Genomic DNA, 16749 nt, shown 5'->3' on the forward strand with positions numbered 1-16749 from the left:
ACTGTTAACATCAAACATCAGGGTAAAACCGAAGAACATCGAAAGAACCGTAGTGCCAAAATACAATGTCAGTGACATTCCTGATGGATTTAAAGTCCACATGAACAGATTGCATTGTTAACATAATTGAGAACAAGAAGAACTGTGGACTAAAACTAGAATTATTATTAGGAAAGAATGTGAAAATTCAGTGCCAGAAGTAAAAAGGAAAGAAGAATTGAGACGGATGACAGAAGAAATCTAAAAGTTGTTAGACAGGTGAGAGACAAAAGTAAAAGGCGACAAAAACAGGGTTAAATCCTGAATGCGATTTTTCAACGACTGTCACTTAGAGATAAAGAGAACTATTACAATTGTCCGTGTAAGACTATAGAAGAGAACAAAAAAAGAAAAACGAGATTCTACCAAAAGATTCAAGAAATAAAAGAAATTCAAACCTAGGTTAGGAATGTTGAATGACCAACAAGGAAGAACATTATCTGATGAGGAGAAAATAAACAGAATGTGGAAACAGTAGAGTGAAAATCTATACAGAAGAGACAAAAGGATGACAGATACCTTTGAACAAAATACCTATGAGGAAAAACCTGTAATTCTAAGAAATGCAGTGAAAGCTGCCCTGAAATTATTGGGAAGAAATAAATCACCCGAGGTAGCTAGGGTAACAATAGATTTATTTCAAGCCACAGAGAATGAAATGTCAAAATCCTAACAGGAATATGTCAACAAATATGGAAAACAAAATGATGGCCTTCAGACTGGAAATATCCAGTATACATCTTATCATCAAGAAAAGAGATGCCAAAGAGTGCAGAAACTCTGGGACCATTGCTCTAATTTCTCGTGCAAGTAAAGTGATGCTCAAGGTGATTCAACGAAGGCTCTACCTTATACGGAATGGGAAGTGCTGGATATTCAAGCTGGATTTAGAAAAGAAGCACTCGAGACCTACTTGCGAGCATTCGTTGGATACTGGAGTGCTCCAAAGAATTTCAGAAGGTTAGCATATGTTTTATAGACTACAGTGAAGCCTTCGACTGCATCGATCATGAAAAGCTCTGAGTTGCTCTGAAATAAAAGGGGCCCGGCACTCGGTTGTCCCGATGAGTAACCTGTATTGTGGCCAGGAAGCCACTGTCAGAACAGAATATGGAGGGACAGAATAGTTTTCTGTAGGCAAAAGTGTTAGCCAAGGGTGAATTTTATCTCTCTATTTGTTTAATCTGTATGCAGAACATATACAAAAACTAGGCTAGACTCAAAGGAAAAAGGAGTGAAAATTGGTGGAAGAAATATCAGTAACTTAAGGTATGTAGATGACACCATTTTACTGGCAGGAAGTAGCAGTGACTTGAAATGACTTCTGAGGAAGGTGTCAAAGCAGGGTTGCATTTGAACATCAAGAAGACAAAACTCATGACTATAGAAGAAACACATAATTTTAACATAGACAGTGAAGACATTGAAATGGTTAAAAGTTTTGCTTTCCTTGGTTCAGTCATCAATTCACATGGGGACTGTAGCCAATCAACCAAAAGGAGGCTGCGACTGAGAAGGGCAGGAATGCACGCATTAGGAAAGACCACCGAGAGCAAAGATGTGTCATTAGAGACCAAGGCCAAGATCACCCACACCCCCGGATTCCCAGTTACTATGTACAGATGTAAAAGTTGAACAGTGAAGAAGGCTGATAGGAAATCAACTTGATTCATTTGAAAGATGGTGTTGGAGGAGAGCACCGTGGATACTCTGGACCACCAGAAAGACGAACAAGTGAGTCCCAGAGCAGTTAAGCCTGAAACATCACTGGAGGCCAAAATGACAAAACAAACTGTCCTCCTTCAGACACATCATGAGAAGGCAGGGTTCTTTGGAAAAGACAGTAACGCTGAGAAAATGTAAAGCAGCAGGAGAAGAGGAGGACCAATTATGAGATGGATTGATTATGTAAAAGAAGCCATGGGCAGGAGTCCGCAGGAGCTGAGCAGGGCTGTTGAGGACAGGACGCTGGCATCAGTCATTTGCAGGGTTTCCAGGAGTCAGAGTCAGTTCACTGCCATGTAACACAATATCTACGTCCAGATCTAGATCATTGATATTTAGATGTCTGTATCTGTATTTAATATAGTTAACCCTTGAACAATGCAGGGGTTAAGGGCGCTAACCCACTGCACAGTCGAAAATCCTCCTATGACTTGAGTTGGGCCTTCATCTATGTAGATTCCCAACTGCAGATTGAAAATACAGTTGACCCTTGAACAATACGGGTTTAAATTGCGCACGTCTACCACGTAAGTATTGTTCAGTGGTCAACAGTAGAGTGAATTAGTCAAGCAAGAGCATGGACTCTAGAGCTGGACTGCCTGGCTTTAAGTTCAGGCTCACCACCCACTAGACGTATGGCCTTGGGCAAGTAAACTTCAGTCTTATGCCTGTTTCTTGCTCTGTAACATGGGCGTAACAATAATACTTACCAAATCGGGTTGTTGTGAAGATTAAATGGGTTAATGTATGTGTTTGTCATTATCATCATTGTCATCATCCCAGCATTTTCGAAGAATATCTTTAAAAGTGCTTAAAACCTTGTATATTAACATCAAATATCTCAGGGAGATGGGGTTGGTATGAAGAGAGAGATAATTTACTTGTTTATTATAAATCTCTGTACCGTTTAACTTCTTAAATTAATTCATTCAACATTTGTTGAGCACTTCTTATATGCAAGGTGTTTTTAATTTTTAAGTACAACAGTGAATAAAACAAAACCAATTTCTGTCCACTTATGGTTTACATTCTGCTGTGGGGTAACAGACAATAGACAAGATAGATACATGGGAGAGTGTGTGTGTTTACTCACATATACGTATACATACATACACTGTCAGTGATAAGTGCTAAGGAGAAAATTAAAGCATGGAAGGGGATAAGGACCTTTAAATTTCAGGGAGCGTGTGCAAAGGTAGCATTTGCGAAAGACCTAAAGGAGGTGAGAGAGCCATGTGAATGTCTCACATATGAGAGCATTTAGTTGAAAGGAACAGCAGATGAAAAGACAGTGAAGCAGAAGCACAAATGGCATCTCAGAGATCAACGAAAGAGGCGAGTGGGCTGGAAGTAGGTTGTTGGAGGAGGAACAAAGCAGGGAGTGAGGCCGCAGAAATGATAGAAATCCATCACTTAGAAAGATTTGTGTCCTTTTAAAGACTGGTTTCTACTCCGAACGAGACAGGGAATCATTTCAGCTTTCTCAATGCTACTTCTGTTTAACATTCTCACTCTGACTGCAAGGCTGAAAATAGGCTGCAAGAATATTACCTAAAATAAATAATCCAATAAAGAAAACAATTAAAAACACACCTGGATTCTGATATCGCTGTCCTTAAGAATCTGTCATGGTCCTTGTAATCTGTTGTGTCACTTTAAATTTCGTTACTTGTAATTTAAAGTGCTCTATAATCTTGCACACTCTCTTTAATCCCATTTCTTCCAGTTTTTCCAGACCTAGGTATAATTCTCCCAGTCCTAATTCTTCTACACCTAGGACCAGTTTTAGCATAGTTCCATTACCTATAATTTGGTGTGATACAAATAAGTCAGAGAATTTATGTAACAGGCATTGAGTACATACAATTTTTTTTCAGTAAATAAATGTTTTAGAAGTCTTCATTTAAATACTATTGAAGCTCTTAAATAAGTGAATAATTCACTTTCGTCATCTTACCTGTCAAGAGTCTTCATTGCAGAAAACAAAATCTGTTTGACCTCGTGTTTTATTAAAGGGCAGTGACCAGCTAACAGAATGTTTGGGAGGGCCATGAAATCAGATATTTTTGTTACGTAGCTTGGGACCCGGCATCGGGAGGAACGCCCAGGCATACCATGTGGCTGATCGGGCACCAGCTCCATTGCCTTCGTTGCCCACAAGGTACCTGTGAAGATGGGGACCGGTCACTGACACTGCTGCTAGAGCTGCCACAGAAGGAACAGACCCTTTTGCCACCGCACTCCCAAGACTGCTGCCGCGGCTCGCTCACTTCTTCCTTCCAGATACTGCATATTTGTGTATACTTGGCAATGCCCAGGCCATATCTAGAACCTTAGCTGGAGTGGAGTCTGAGAAATGCTACGTATAGTTCCCTGTCCTTTGCAGTGTGTGGAGGTGTGATCGAAGGGAGCTTTGAATGAGGTTGAGTTGAGTAGCTGCCATGTTCATAATAAAAGGAATGAAAATAAAAATTTTCAGTGGAGTATCTCTTTTCAACTCTCAGTTTGGCAGCAAGAAAAATTTGGTACCTTTTGTGTTAAAAATACAGGGAACCAGCCACTCGAATTCTGGTAGGAATATAAATTAGTAAAACGTGTAGAGGACAAATTGGCATTAAGTATCAAAATTACAAATGAAAATGCCCATTGATCTAATAGTTCCACTTCTGGAATTTATCTTCTGTAGTCACATAGTTTGGAAACAAATGTCTGTCAATAGGGGACTGACTAAATAAATTACGTTACATCCACAAAAGGGGAAGTTCTGCAGCCACTAAGGAGAAGGAGGTGGTGGACGTTCGTGGACTGATCTGGAAAGATCTGCAGGGCACAGTAAAAGAATCAAGTTCAGAATATATATATATATAGAGAGAGAGAGAGAGAGAGAGAGAGAGAGAGAGAGAGAGTGTGTGTGTGTGTGTGATGTGATGAGAAGAGAAGAGAGAGTGTGTAAGTCTTGTGTGTGTGTACACACCATAGAATTTCTGTTTCTGGGAGAGCCAGTAAATGAGATTTCATGTGACACGGCTAGGAACCATGCACAAAATATTTATGAGCTGTTCAGGAAGCTGATAGCTATTTGCCTTGTAGAAAGAACTATGTAGTTAAGGGATAGGAATGGGAAAGAATTGATACATTTTGGATTTTGTTTTATTTGCCTGCATTGCATACTAAAAACTAATTTGTTTTAAATTAGCTGTTGCTGTTATCTACCAAAATATGGTTCTGAAGTAGAAAATGTAAGGCTATGATATATTTCTCATTAAAGAGTTTGTATATTTGTGAATAAATTAAGATAAGCATACTATATAAGGAAATTTTTCTCAGTGACAGGATATTGTTTTGGGGGGCTGTGTATAATAACAGGTTACTCTATATGTTAACTTATTAATGACACAGCTGAAAATTAGAAATATATCATCAGTTGCTTCTGGAAGTGAAATAAGAGTGCTTTTCATTTAGAAAAAGTTTGTAAGACATTTTACCATTTCGATTATTAGTTTTATATGTAGAAAAGGTGTAATATAAAAATGTGATTAATGTAAATACATGACACTAATATTAGTTCTTAAATAAGAATTTAGTCCCTTTGTCCTCATGAAGCAACGGTTGTTTATTATAGAATGTAATTTGTCTTTACCAACATATAAATGTTAATACAGAGAACCAAATTTATATTTGTTTTTCTTAATTAATGGACTGAATATGAGAAAATTATTAAAACTTTCACCTTAAATTGTTACATTTTTTAATTGAGATTTTTGTGTTAGAATAGGTATTTAAGGAAATGGTAAATTGTTGTTTTGTAAGACTGTCTACTTAAAAGTTCTGCCAAGAGCTTTTAAACCTTACGAGGTTTAAGGAACCTCGTAAAATATCTTAACATCATATTTCTTTGTCTACTTGTACATATTTCTCTCTAGTATTCTACCCCCAATACTAGTGTACTTTATTTCATATAATCTTAGCTTAGAATTTTGATCAGTTCTGTATGTTACTTATTTGAAGAATTGAATAATATTTTATTGAAAACCGTTGACTGCGGTGAAAAGGTGGAACTTCAATAACCAGTCAATCTGAAATCCGTTTGAGGAGATAGGCTTGAGGCATGTAGGATATTATGACCCAGTCTCAGTTTGGAGCCTTAAGTCAGTAGTCTCCAAAGTGGGGTACACCAGCCTATCTGTTTCACTATGCTAAGAATATTGGAAATTTTGCAATATATATCTTGGTAATAGTACATGATTTTAAAAGTTTGGAAACTACTGATATTTAGGTAATTTATTGCTTTGGGTACCAGAAAAAGCAGCAGTTGGGACCGAGGGATGAAGCATTTATAGCTCTCTAATTAAACTTGGAATGAGAACTCAAACATTTTTTTCCCTTTTATAATTTGCGTAAGCCTTGATGGAAAATGTTGAGACATAAATATGCTTAGAGTACTTCATGGGCATTTATCCCAAATGAGTTGCATCTCTTTCTTTTGTTTTAATATTTTTACTAAGCTTGTATACCTTGGATAAACATTTCACAGTCTGATGTTTTCTCTTAGATCCTTTGCCAACTGAAAATGTAGATACTATCAACACCAAAACCATGTCCTTCCCTTTCAGTAAATTGTAGTTTTAGGCCATTACACATTTGGTAGCTTTTCTCATTATCCATTGTACAAACATTTTTTTCCGATTACTGTGTGCTGCATGGTACCAAAGAGATGCTGTTTTCCTTCCTGTGCTTCCTTCATGTCTCCAGTACGTTGTGGTATGCATCATATGAGAGACCAGCAAATGGCAATGGCTTTAATTTATGAATTGATGACTGTTATTTATAAATATTCATGTTTTTATCTTAGATTTTCAAGATTAAAGCAGTCCAGTTGGCTGAGAAACTTCTTCCTGCCTTTAACACACCTACTGGGATTCCCTGGGCAATGGTGAATCTGAAAAGGTAAATTCTCTTTTTAATGTGGCTATTTCTGTTCTGAAAGAATTAGATTAATTGATTTTTTGGACCTTTTTAGTCTTAGGATTCCTAATGATCTGCCCCCGCCATACATTTTAAGACTTAAATTGTTTTTCTCTGCATATATGCAGAGACATATTTTTTTAAAACATTTTCTGATTTTTAAATATGTTCTTTACTTTGAAACAATTCACCTGCCTTAATTGTATTCCAGTATTTTTTGCTTCTTCTCCTAAATCTAGATTTCTCTCCCTCACCTGTATGGTTATATAATATTTTCTTTTATTTATTTAAAAAGAACTGACTTTTGTCTTGTTATGTTTAGTTAACTTCAGTTCTTTTATTTTTGTTTTCTGTTTCATTGATTTCTGCTTTATTTTTAGTATTTCCTCTTCTTTACTTAGGGTTCACTCTTTTTAAAGCTTTTTGCATTGGAAACATAGGCCTTTGATTGTAGAGCTTTCTCTCATTTTTTTCCCTAATAAACATTTTTTTCCCTATAAAAATTTTAAAGCTATAAATTTCTCTCTAAGGACTGCTTTGGCTGCATCCCAGAAATTTTAATATGTTGTTTCTTCATTATCATTCGGTTCAAAATATTTTCTAATTTCTTTTAGGATATTTTCTTTTGCATATCAGTTATTTATAATTATGATGTTCAATTTGCCAAATGTTAGGAGATTTCTGAGGTATCTTGTTTGGATTTATAATTTAATTTAATTATGATTATAGAAGATACTTTGTATAATTTCAATTCTTTTAAATTTATTGTGACTTGGTTATGGCTCAGCATACGCTCTTTGTTGGTAAATATAAATGAATTCATCCTCTGCAGTTGTTGGGTGTAATGTTCTGTAAATATCAGGGGTAAGGTAGTTGATGGTGTTGTTCAGATCATCTGTATCTTTTCTGATTTTTAGTTAATTGGTCAATTAATGATATACTTGTTTATGAGTTGCTAAGATGAGGTATTAAACTATTCCAACTATGATCGTCTACTTCTCCCTTTATTTCTGTTATGTTTTCATGTACTTTGAAGCTTTACTCTTAGGTACTTACATAGTAATGATATATCTTTCTGATGATTTCACCCTTTTATTATTACGATGTGTCCTTTTTCATCTCTGGTAATATTTTTGTCTTGAAGTTTGTTTTATCAGATGTCAATGTAGCTATTCCACCATTCTTATACTATTTTCATGTATATCTTTACTCACTTATTTTCAACCTAACTGTGTCATTTAATTATAGTCTTTTTGGAAACAGCATATAGTTGGATCTTGCCAGTTTGACAATATCTGCCTTTTAGTTCATTAACATGTAATTAGTGATGCAGTCTGATTTAAGTTCTCTTTTTTCTTCATTTCTTTACATTTAATGTCTTTTGAGTTGATGAATATATTTTAGTTTATCAGGATTTTTACTTATTTATTAGCTTTTTTAGTGGTTGCTGTAGGAATCACTCTGTATATAATTAGTTTTTGGTTATTAATATTATAGAATTATGGAATTAATAGAATTAATATTGTACCACTTTATGTAAATTATAGAAATATTTCAGTCATACCTGTTCGTTTACACTCTCAGTAACTCCAGGGCGAGCTTTCTAGTTAAAGGTCCAGCCTCCTCACAGAAATAGCACCTTCATCCTTTCATAAATCTCCTTACTTAAAGAATTAACTGAGGCATCTAGAGGTTCATATATACTTGTTCCCTGTATTTCATCACCAGCCTTTTCTCTAAAAGCCCCAGCTTTTCTCCTATATTTTCTCATCTGCACATCTCTTTTAAGTTAAATTATTTCCTCCACTCAAGATGCCCTCCCTGATCTGTATCACCTATTAATATCTTAGTCTTTTACAAAAGCAAGTTAAAGTGCTCCATGAAAACTCTCTAATTTTTATAAATAAAAGTAAACTTCCTTTTCTCTGATGACCTCATCACATTGATTGCAGTCAGTACTTGCCAGCCAGCAGCTTTGGGATCTTCTGTATAACCCTCAGACTGCTATGTCACTGAATTCTCCAGCTCGACCATAGAAAGAAATTCTACTGGCATCCAAGGTTCAGGGAGGGGTTCTAAGAGGAAATTGTCTATGTAATTTTGGATAAATACTTAGTTTGGATCTCTTTATTGCTGAGGAAGTAGTAAGTGGGTAAAATTATGACCATTAAAAAGATTTTACACCTTAAAATTTAGAGAACTCAATCAAAGGGGGAGAAGAAGCAGGCATTTGACAAAGTTTTACTTCAGGAAATATTTAAATTTTAAACATATGCTTGCTTCTCTTGAATTTTTCAATCATGTTGAACTTAAAGATAGTATAAGACCTCATGAATAAAATTTAAGGGGAATAACAAACTAGGAAAAGTGTTAATAGTAGTAATGGTATTGAAGGCATATGGGTATTATTCTTAATATATAAATAGCTTTTACAGACTGTTATGAAAAATACCCACCAATTATTTAAAAAACTCTTAAAATACACGAATGGATGATTCAAAAAAGAAATACCATTAAAAAATAAAAAATCTTCAGCACTTTAGTAATCAAAAAGAATTTAGATTTAAAATAAGGTTCCATTTTCTTACCTAGAAAATTGACAGAAAGAGAACGATGGCATTTAGGATGGGCGGAGTGAGGAAATGATAACCACATCTAGTTTTCGGAATTGGACATTTGAGTAACTCGGCAGGTAGACTGACAGTAGGTTTCAGACACTTTGAAATGTGCCTGATGTTTGACACTGTAATTTTCCTTCTGGGAATTTATCTTAAGTAAGTGAAGTATGTAAAAGATTTAATTGTAAGGATGTTTATGGCAGTGATATTTATATTAATAAAAATAGAATAAAACACATTAAATACAAAGGGGTGGCATGTCCATACAGTGGAATGCGACACGGCCATTTGAAATGATGTTCTGGAAGTGCGTTTTTGGAGAATAATACTTGCGATGTGCTAAGTGAAAAAGCAGCATAGAGAAGAATGCGACCCAATTTTCGTATCAAACAAAACATGCTCTACCATGCCGGCTGCTCACTTCTAAGTAGTAATCAGCATTCACCTTCTTAACTGTCTCTCTCCTTCCTCCTCAGACTGCGTAAGCAACAGCAAAATGGATTCCTCTCCCCTTTCTCCCTCTTCTTTCCTTCTCTCCCTCCCTCATTTCTGTCGGTCTGGCTGTCTGTCTGTATCTCTCTCTCTCTCCCCTCCCCTCTTTTTCTTCTGCACTTTCTTTTCTCTTTTTATGTAGCTAGATGTTTTAATTAGAAAAATAAATACATGTATTGGGTAATGTACATGCATTGAAATAGCATATACTTAATATGAAGTAAACCTTTGATTCCAAACCCCTAGTTTTGCAGGGAAACCACTATTAAAAATTTCTTGAGTATCCTCCAGACATGTTCTTATATATGCACCCACGCCCTTGGACTATTCACTTGTCATTTTCATTTAACAACAAGTCTTTATTTAACAAAAGATTTAATGAAGCGTTAGAGATGTCTCATTAAAATCAGGAACCAGACAGTGTTTAATATATTTCTGGAAGTTTTGACAACTGTAATCAAATAAGAAAAAGGAATAAAGATAATGGAATGGATACGAAATTTTAATTATGGATCATATGATTGCTTTTGAGGAAAAAAAAGATGATCACCTAAAAAAAACTATGAGAATAATAAAGGAGTTGACCAAATTGGCCAGTTAAACATTACAGCATGTTTTTGAACACCGGGGATATTGAATTGAAACTACGGCAAGGTCATGTCTTAGTAAAGTAAAGACAACTGTAGACCTGTCTAAGGAAAGCCTAAAAATAATCATTGACAGGACTAAACTGTCCACAGTTATTTAACTGTCTATCAAAGAAAATCAAAAATGCTTTAAGGGAAGAAAATAAAATTCAGTTATTCAACAACATATTTTCATACTTTTCAGAATCCAGTAAAAAATTACTACTGCAGAGAAGCAGGAGAATGTAACCCATAATAAGGAGGAAAAAAACCGTAAATAGAAACATACACAGAAACAACAGAGATGATAGAGATAGCAGTAAAGGACTTTCAAATAGCTGTTACAGTCATGCTCAGGGATTTAAAAGGAAATGTGAACATAATGAGAAGAGAGGTATTTTTAAAGAACCTAATGGAACTTCTAGTGCTGAGAAATACATGAAATAAAATCACTTGACAAGCTTACCAGCAGATTTGACACTGCATCGGAAAAGGTCAGTGAGCTTGAAGACAGAGCATAGAAACCACCCAAACTGAAACACACACAGAAATAAAAAGAACACAGCCAGTGACCTGTGGGACAATATCAGATGTTTATCATGTGTATAATGGAGTGGTTTGGGCTGGGAGTAAGAGGAATGGCAGAAAAAACTATTTGAAGTAATGGCCAAAATTTTTATGAACTATAAACTCGCAGACTCCAGACACTTGATGAAACCCAAACAAGATAAACATCCATAAACCTAATGAATGGCTGAAAATCAATGAAAAAGAAAAAAAGTCTTAAAAACAGCCGGAGGAAAAAACACATCATGCACAGGGAACAGGGTTAGAGGTACTGCTTGCTTTGTGTCCACAGCAGTGCAAGCCAGGAGACGATGCAGTTCCTCTTGAAAGTGCTGAAAAAAGTCAATCTAGAATTCTATAACCACTGAAACTATTTTTCAAAACTGAAGGTGAAATTGACATTTTTAGACAAATAGGAAACTTAGAGAATTTATTGCCATCAGGCCTCTATTACCAGAAAGGTTAAAGAAACTTTTTAATGACAGTAAATGGAAAGGCAGATATACATAAAGAAATGAAGAGAACCTGAAAGAGTAAATATGTGGGTAAATGTGAAAGTTGAAGTTGAAACATCATAGCACTTGCATGAAATTATGAGCTGGTTGGTGTTTGACAGCTCATCACCTTTTTTTAGTTGGAGCTTTTCTGTCCTCAGTATTACATCTTGTTATTAGGGATTTTCTTATTTTGCTGAGTTGTTAGACTATATAAAAGTATCAGATTTAACATTTTAGATTGTTCCTGTGAGGCTATGCATAAAATACGTGAAAAATCTGTTTAGAATTTAGTGTTTTGAAAAGTATTTAAATGCACCGTGAATGCAGTTTGTGGCCAGAGAGTTTTTACATGAAAGAGCAAGCCGCTGGACTCCTAGGGACTTTGTGTTTGGACTTGACCACACTGTAATTCATTTGCCATGCTGATGCCTAGGCAGTCTTTCTAAATGGCATGCTTTATCCCTTAAATCGTATGTTACATTCCTTAAGAGATTATCTGTGGGGCCTGGTGGCATGAAGAGAGAGATTTCTGGGATGAAATATATTTACGTAATACTTTTCTATGTTTTATTTTTCGAAAGCATATATTAACGATTCAGACACATTTTTTTAAAGTAAAATTTTAGCTATAAGTAAGCTATTGTGTTAGATATAGTACTTTCTGAGAGATTTATTGAAAGCGTGCGTCGTCATTAAAACACGTTTCGGTGTTTTTCCGATTCTGCCTCCTCCGCCTCCTCCGCCTTTGCTCGCGTGCAGCGGAGTGGGACGGAACTGGGGCTGGGCCTCGGCAGGCAGCAGCATTCTCGCTGAATTCGGAACGCTGCATATGGAGTTTGTCCACCTCAGCTACTTGACCGGGGACCCTGTTTACTACAAAAAGGTCAGTTTCCTTGCCTTCTTTTCTTCGTTCGTTATAAAAGAGTCCTTTAAGATTTACCGAAAGACTTGATTAATGCTTAGAAAATGTTCGCCTTCCTGGAAATGTTTATCAGGAATGTTGCCTTCATTTTCTTTTTAAATTAGCTAAAGAAAATGTCCTTTCTATTTAGAACATACTTAAAATATTTACCGTTATTTGAGCAGTCGTAACCACTAGTGGGCTTTTAAAAATTTCATCGCCATCTCTGTTCAGCATCGTGCTGAAATCCTGAGCGAGCACAGTAAGGCGAGAAAAGCAAAATGAACAAAAAGTTCAAGAATTGAATTGGAAGGGAAGAAAGAAAACAGTAATTAATCACAAACTATGTGATTATTTACCTAAAATATAAAGATAATCAACATTTAAATTATTAGAAATAAGAGCTTAATATGTTTTTTGAATAAAAGATTAAAAATCAGTAGCATTTCTCTATACCAGCTACAAGCAGCAAGAAAGTATCACTTTACAAAAATATTCATTATGTGGTAAGAACAAAAGTGTAGGTTTTCTACAAATAAATATAACGAAAGATAAAGTTAAAAACTGTTTAATAACATTGAAGAGGACCTTAATGGAGAGAGATATCATGTTTTTGTACAGTTAAACGGTATAAGAATTTCAGTCATCTCCAGATTGATCTGTAGCATCAAGTCAATGCCAATGGAAACTCTGATGGCTTTTTTCTTCATCTTTTTATCGTTACTTGATTTTTAAATGACGATCATGTCATTATAAAAATGCGACATTTAAAAACTAGAAGTGCTTCTCGACCACCACACACAAAAAAGGCAAGGGCGATGGCATAGATTTTGAGTGAGGAAAAAACAAAGCCTGGATTAATATAAAGCCATGATGACATTAAGTTTTGTTAATTGCATTCTTAATTTTATTTTGTTTAGGTCATGCACATTCGGAAACTGCTTCAGAAAATGGATCGCCCAAATGGTCTTTATCCAAATTATTTGAACCCAAGAACAGGTCGCTGGGGTCAGTGTAAGTATTCCTGGTACAACCGATGCTTCGTTAAAAGGTCGTGTCTGAAAACTTTTGTTTGACGTAGTGAAAAGTAAGCACATATAGCGTGAGAAGCCTTCAGCGTCTAACCCTGTGATCTGCTGGTGCCGTTACCTTTGGCAGGTTTCTAATCTCTTGTAGCTTTAGTTTTCCCACTTGTAAAATGGAAATATTAACAACCTGTCTTCCAAGAGTATTTAATCTCATGTACGTATAAGTACTTTGTTAAAATATGGTGTGGCATTTGCCAAGGGTTGTACTTTAAGCCCCTATTTATAAAACATCTTCATGTAAATAAGGGCATTGCTTGAGATAGGTATTTTCTAAAGGAATATGAAGAACAAACGCGAATCTTAAATGATTAGAAAAGGCAGCAGAGTCATTCATTTTAAAAGAGGGTATCAGTGTCTTGTTGGTAGGCTCTTGTGCCAAGTCCTGTGCATGAAACTGGAGACGGGGAAAGGCTATGTAGGACTTAGTCAGAATTCGGGGAGCTCCCCGGCCCGTGGGGCAGCCAGACGCACTTAGAGCAGCTGGACTGTGCTGTGATAGACGGTACGGCAGAGGGTCATCCCGACTGCGACGTGAGCTGTTGGCCACAGAATTGCCTTTTGGGTTGCTCTCAAGGACATTGTCTTTCGTGTCATCAAAGGAGAACAGATTGGTCAGTACAGGTGTATCTTTCCTGGATCGGAGAGTAAATCTCAATCTTTTGGCCTTCTCTTACGTACTTTTCTTTTTCTTTCCTGAAATTCTTTACGTGTAGCTCATCTTTCTGAGACCTAGTGGAAATGATGATTCTGAGACCTAGTGGAAATGGTACTTTCTGAAAAAACCAAACCCTCAGAGTAGCATTTCTAAAACATAAAAATGTACTTTTCTTATTTTAGATAAGGATGACTGGTTCGGATGTCTACTCAGTAATTTGGGTGAATTTTTTCCCCTTAGAGTTATATTAGGATTTGGGAATATTCTAACATGGAGGGTGGTTTATGTTCACTTCCTTCCTTATATTATAAGCCAGTATATATTCTGTATGATATAACCAACTGTAAAAAGTGAAACCATAAAAGTACTAAAAATTGGCTGCTTATAATCAGGAAAGCCTTTTCTAAGCATGTCACATAAAGCAGAAACTGTAAAGAGGAAGGCATCAGTTTTTACTATATTTAAACATTAATCTCCTACAGTTAGTTCATAACAAAAGGCAAGTAACAGGCCAAGCAAATATATTTGAATATATTTGGAAAACAAAGTTTTTATATCCTGTACGATGCTGGTGAGAAAGTAAAATGGTGCAGCCACTGTGAAAACCAGTCTGTTGTTTCCTCAAAAAGTTCAACGTGGAATTCTGTGCGATTCAGCAATTCAGCTTCTAGGTACATACGCAAAAGATTTGCAGACAGGAACTCACACAGACACTCATATGCTGATGTTCACAGCAACACGATTCACAATAGCCAAAAGGTGGAAACGACCAAGTGTCCAACAGACGAATAGATAAACAAAATTGGTATATCCATACAATGGAATATTATCAACCCATAAAAAGGGATGAAGTTTTAATACATGCTTACAACATAAATGAAAATCAAAAACAAGCTAAATGAAAAAAGGCAGTGACAAAACGGAGAACTGCTGTATGAGTCCACGTGTATCAAATATCTAGAGCAGTCGAGTTCATAGAGGCAGAGTGGATTAGAGATTGCCGAGGGTTTGGGCGAGAGGGGACGAGGGTTATTACTAGGTACGGAGTTTCTGTTTGGGGTGATGCAGAGTTTGGAAATAGTGGTGATGGTGGTTCAACATTGCGAGGTAATTAACGCCACTAAATGATACACTTAAAAAATGGTTAAAATGACATCTTTCATGTTATACATATCACAGTTTAAACATTGCAATAAAATAATCCTTTCTTGTTTTTCCTCACAAAAAGAATTCACATTACTTCTTCGGAATATGTTCATTCTCAGCAGTTATTAATTTCGAGAATGTTATAGAAAGCTAGTCCCTGGTTTTTTTGGCACGGGGTCTGAAATCCTATGGGAGCCTCTCTGATAGTTCTTCAGCAGCTGCAGTGCTCACTAAATTGTTCAATTTGTTCCTTTTAATGTTTTTGTATATTTTATGTCAGCTTCTGAGAGTATATCAAATTCCGTGATCTTTGAGCAGTATACATCTGTCATATCTATAAATAGTCCGCAAAACAAACAGCAAATTGAACTGAAAGTTAACAATTCAGCTTTGGCTAACTGTATTGTAATTAGAGTAATGATAATGTCTGTGACATGCACATAGCAATCACAGAATAATTACTGGTAATTACCTTCAGGAAAAGTACTTGGCAACAGATAGAAAAGAATATAGTAAGATTTAAAGGCTCATCATTAGTTTTTTTTTCTTTTTTTTTTTACTTCATTTTTTTCACTAGTTTTCTGTGTACAATGCTTGGACTATGCCATTTAACGACTTAAGTGAAGAAAATATAAGAAATTGGTCATTACTAATACATTACATTTTATATTTCTAAATTAAAAATTGTGGAAAACAAAAATGGGTATAATATTTGGAGTTAGAAGACTAATTCTGGCTCTCCTGCTTAATAATTTAGATAAGTTTTTTAACTTCTCTAAGCCTCTGTTCATCTGTTCTAATCGTACTTATTTAACAGGATGATGGTGTGGGTAATATTTATGAGAGGATATATTTGAAAATGCTTCATAAACTATAACAGTTGATACAAATATTAGTTTATTCTAGAATTTTCTGTAAGAACACTTTAAGAAATAGCTTCTGTTAGAAACCTGCCATTAACTTCATGACATTCTGAGGTAGATTATGTGAAACTGATATTTAGTAGTGCTTTATCGTGTGTTATCGATTTCTAAATATCAAAAGAACCTCAGAGTGACACGGTTCATCAAATTTGACACCTACCAGGCACGGTTCAGTGGTTTAGGTAAGGAAGTTCGACTGCTGAGTGACAAATCCCATCATTGCCGTGCATCTCAGGGGTCTGCTGTGGGTTCATTTATTAAGTATAGGATCTTCCGCCGGGGCAGTGGTCTAGACGAGCTGGAGAGCCTATCGGGCAGGACTGAGCCTGTACCCTGTAGCCTAAGTTACGTACAGCTGAGTCTGTAAACCCTGGCAGTAATCCACAGACCTCAGACCGTCTCCCCCAGACCATGATGCCAAAGACGTTTGCCTTTCTCTGCTTTTTTCCTTGTTGTTCCACCTTCTTTAATTCTCCGATATCTTCTTTGCTTTCTTTCTCGCTCATC

The 16749-nt window shown here is 35.9% G+C and overlaps 1 protein-coding gene across 3 annotated transcripts in view; it reads left to right on the forward strand.

Moving 5' to 3' along the window:
* MAN1A2 (mannosidase alpha class 1A member 2) overlaps window positions 1-16749 on the forward strand; it is a 266574-nt gene that overhangs the window by 218611 nt on the left and 31214 nt on the right. For all 3 annotated transcript variants that reach the window (XM_039841311.1, XM_039841309.1, XM_039841310.1), the window contains 3 exons: window positions 6617-6711; window positions 12289-12412; window positions 13351-13444. In XM_039841311.1, coding sequence (XP_039697245.1) covers window positions 6617-6711; window positions 12289-12412; window positions 13351-13444 — 313 coding nt within the window. The remainder of the gene's footprint in view (window positions 1-6616; window positions 6712-12288; window positions 12413-13350; window positions 13445-16749) is intronic.

The sequence above is a fragment of the Pteropus medius genome, unplaced genomic scaffold, assembly GCF_902729225.1.
Source record: "Pteropus medius unplaced genomic scaffold, Ma_sr-lr_union100, whole genome shotgun sequence".
Lineage (NCBI taxonomy): Eukaryota > Metazoa > Chordata > Mammalia > Chiroptera > Pteropodidae > Pteropus > Pteropus medius.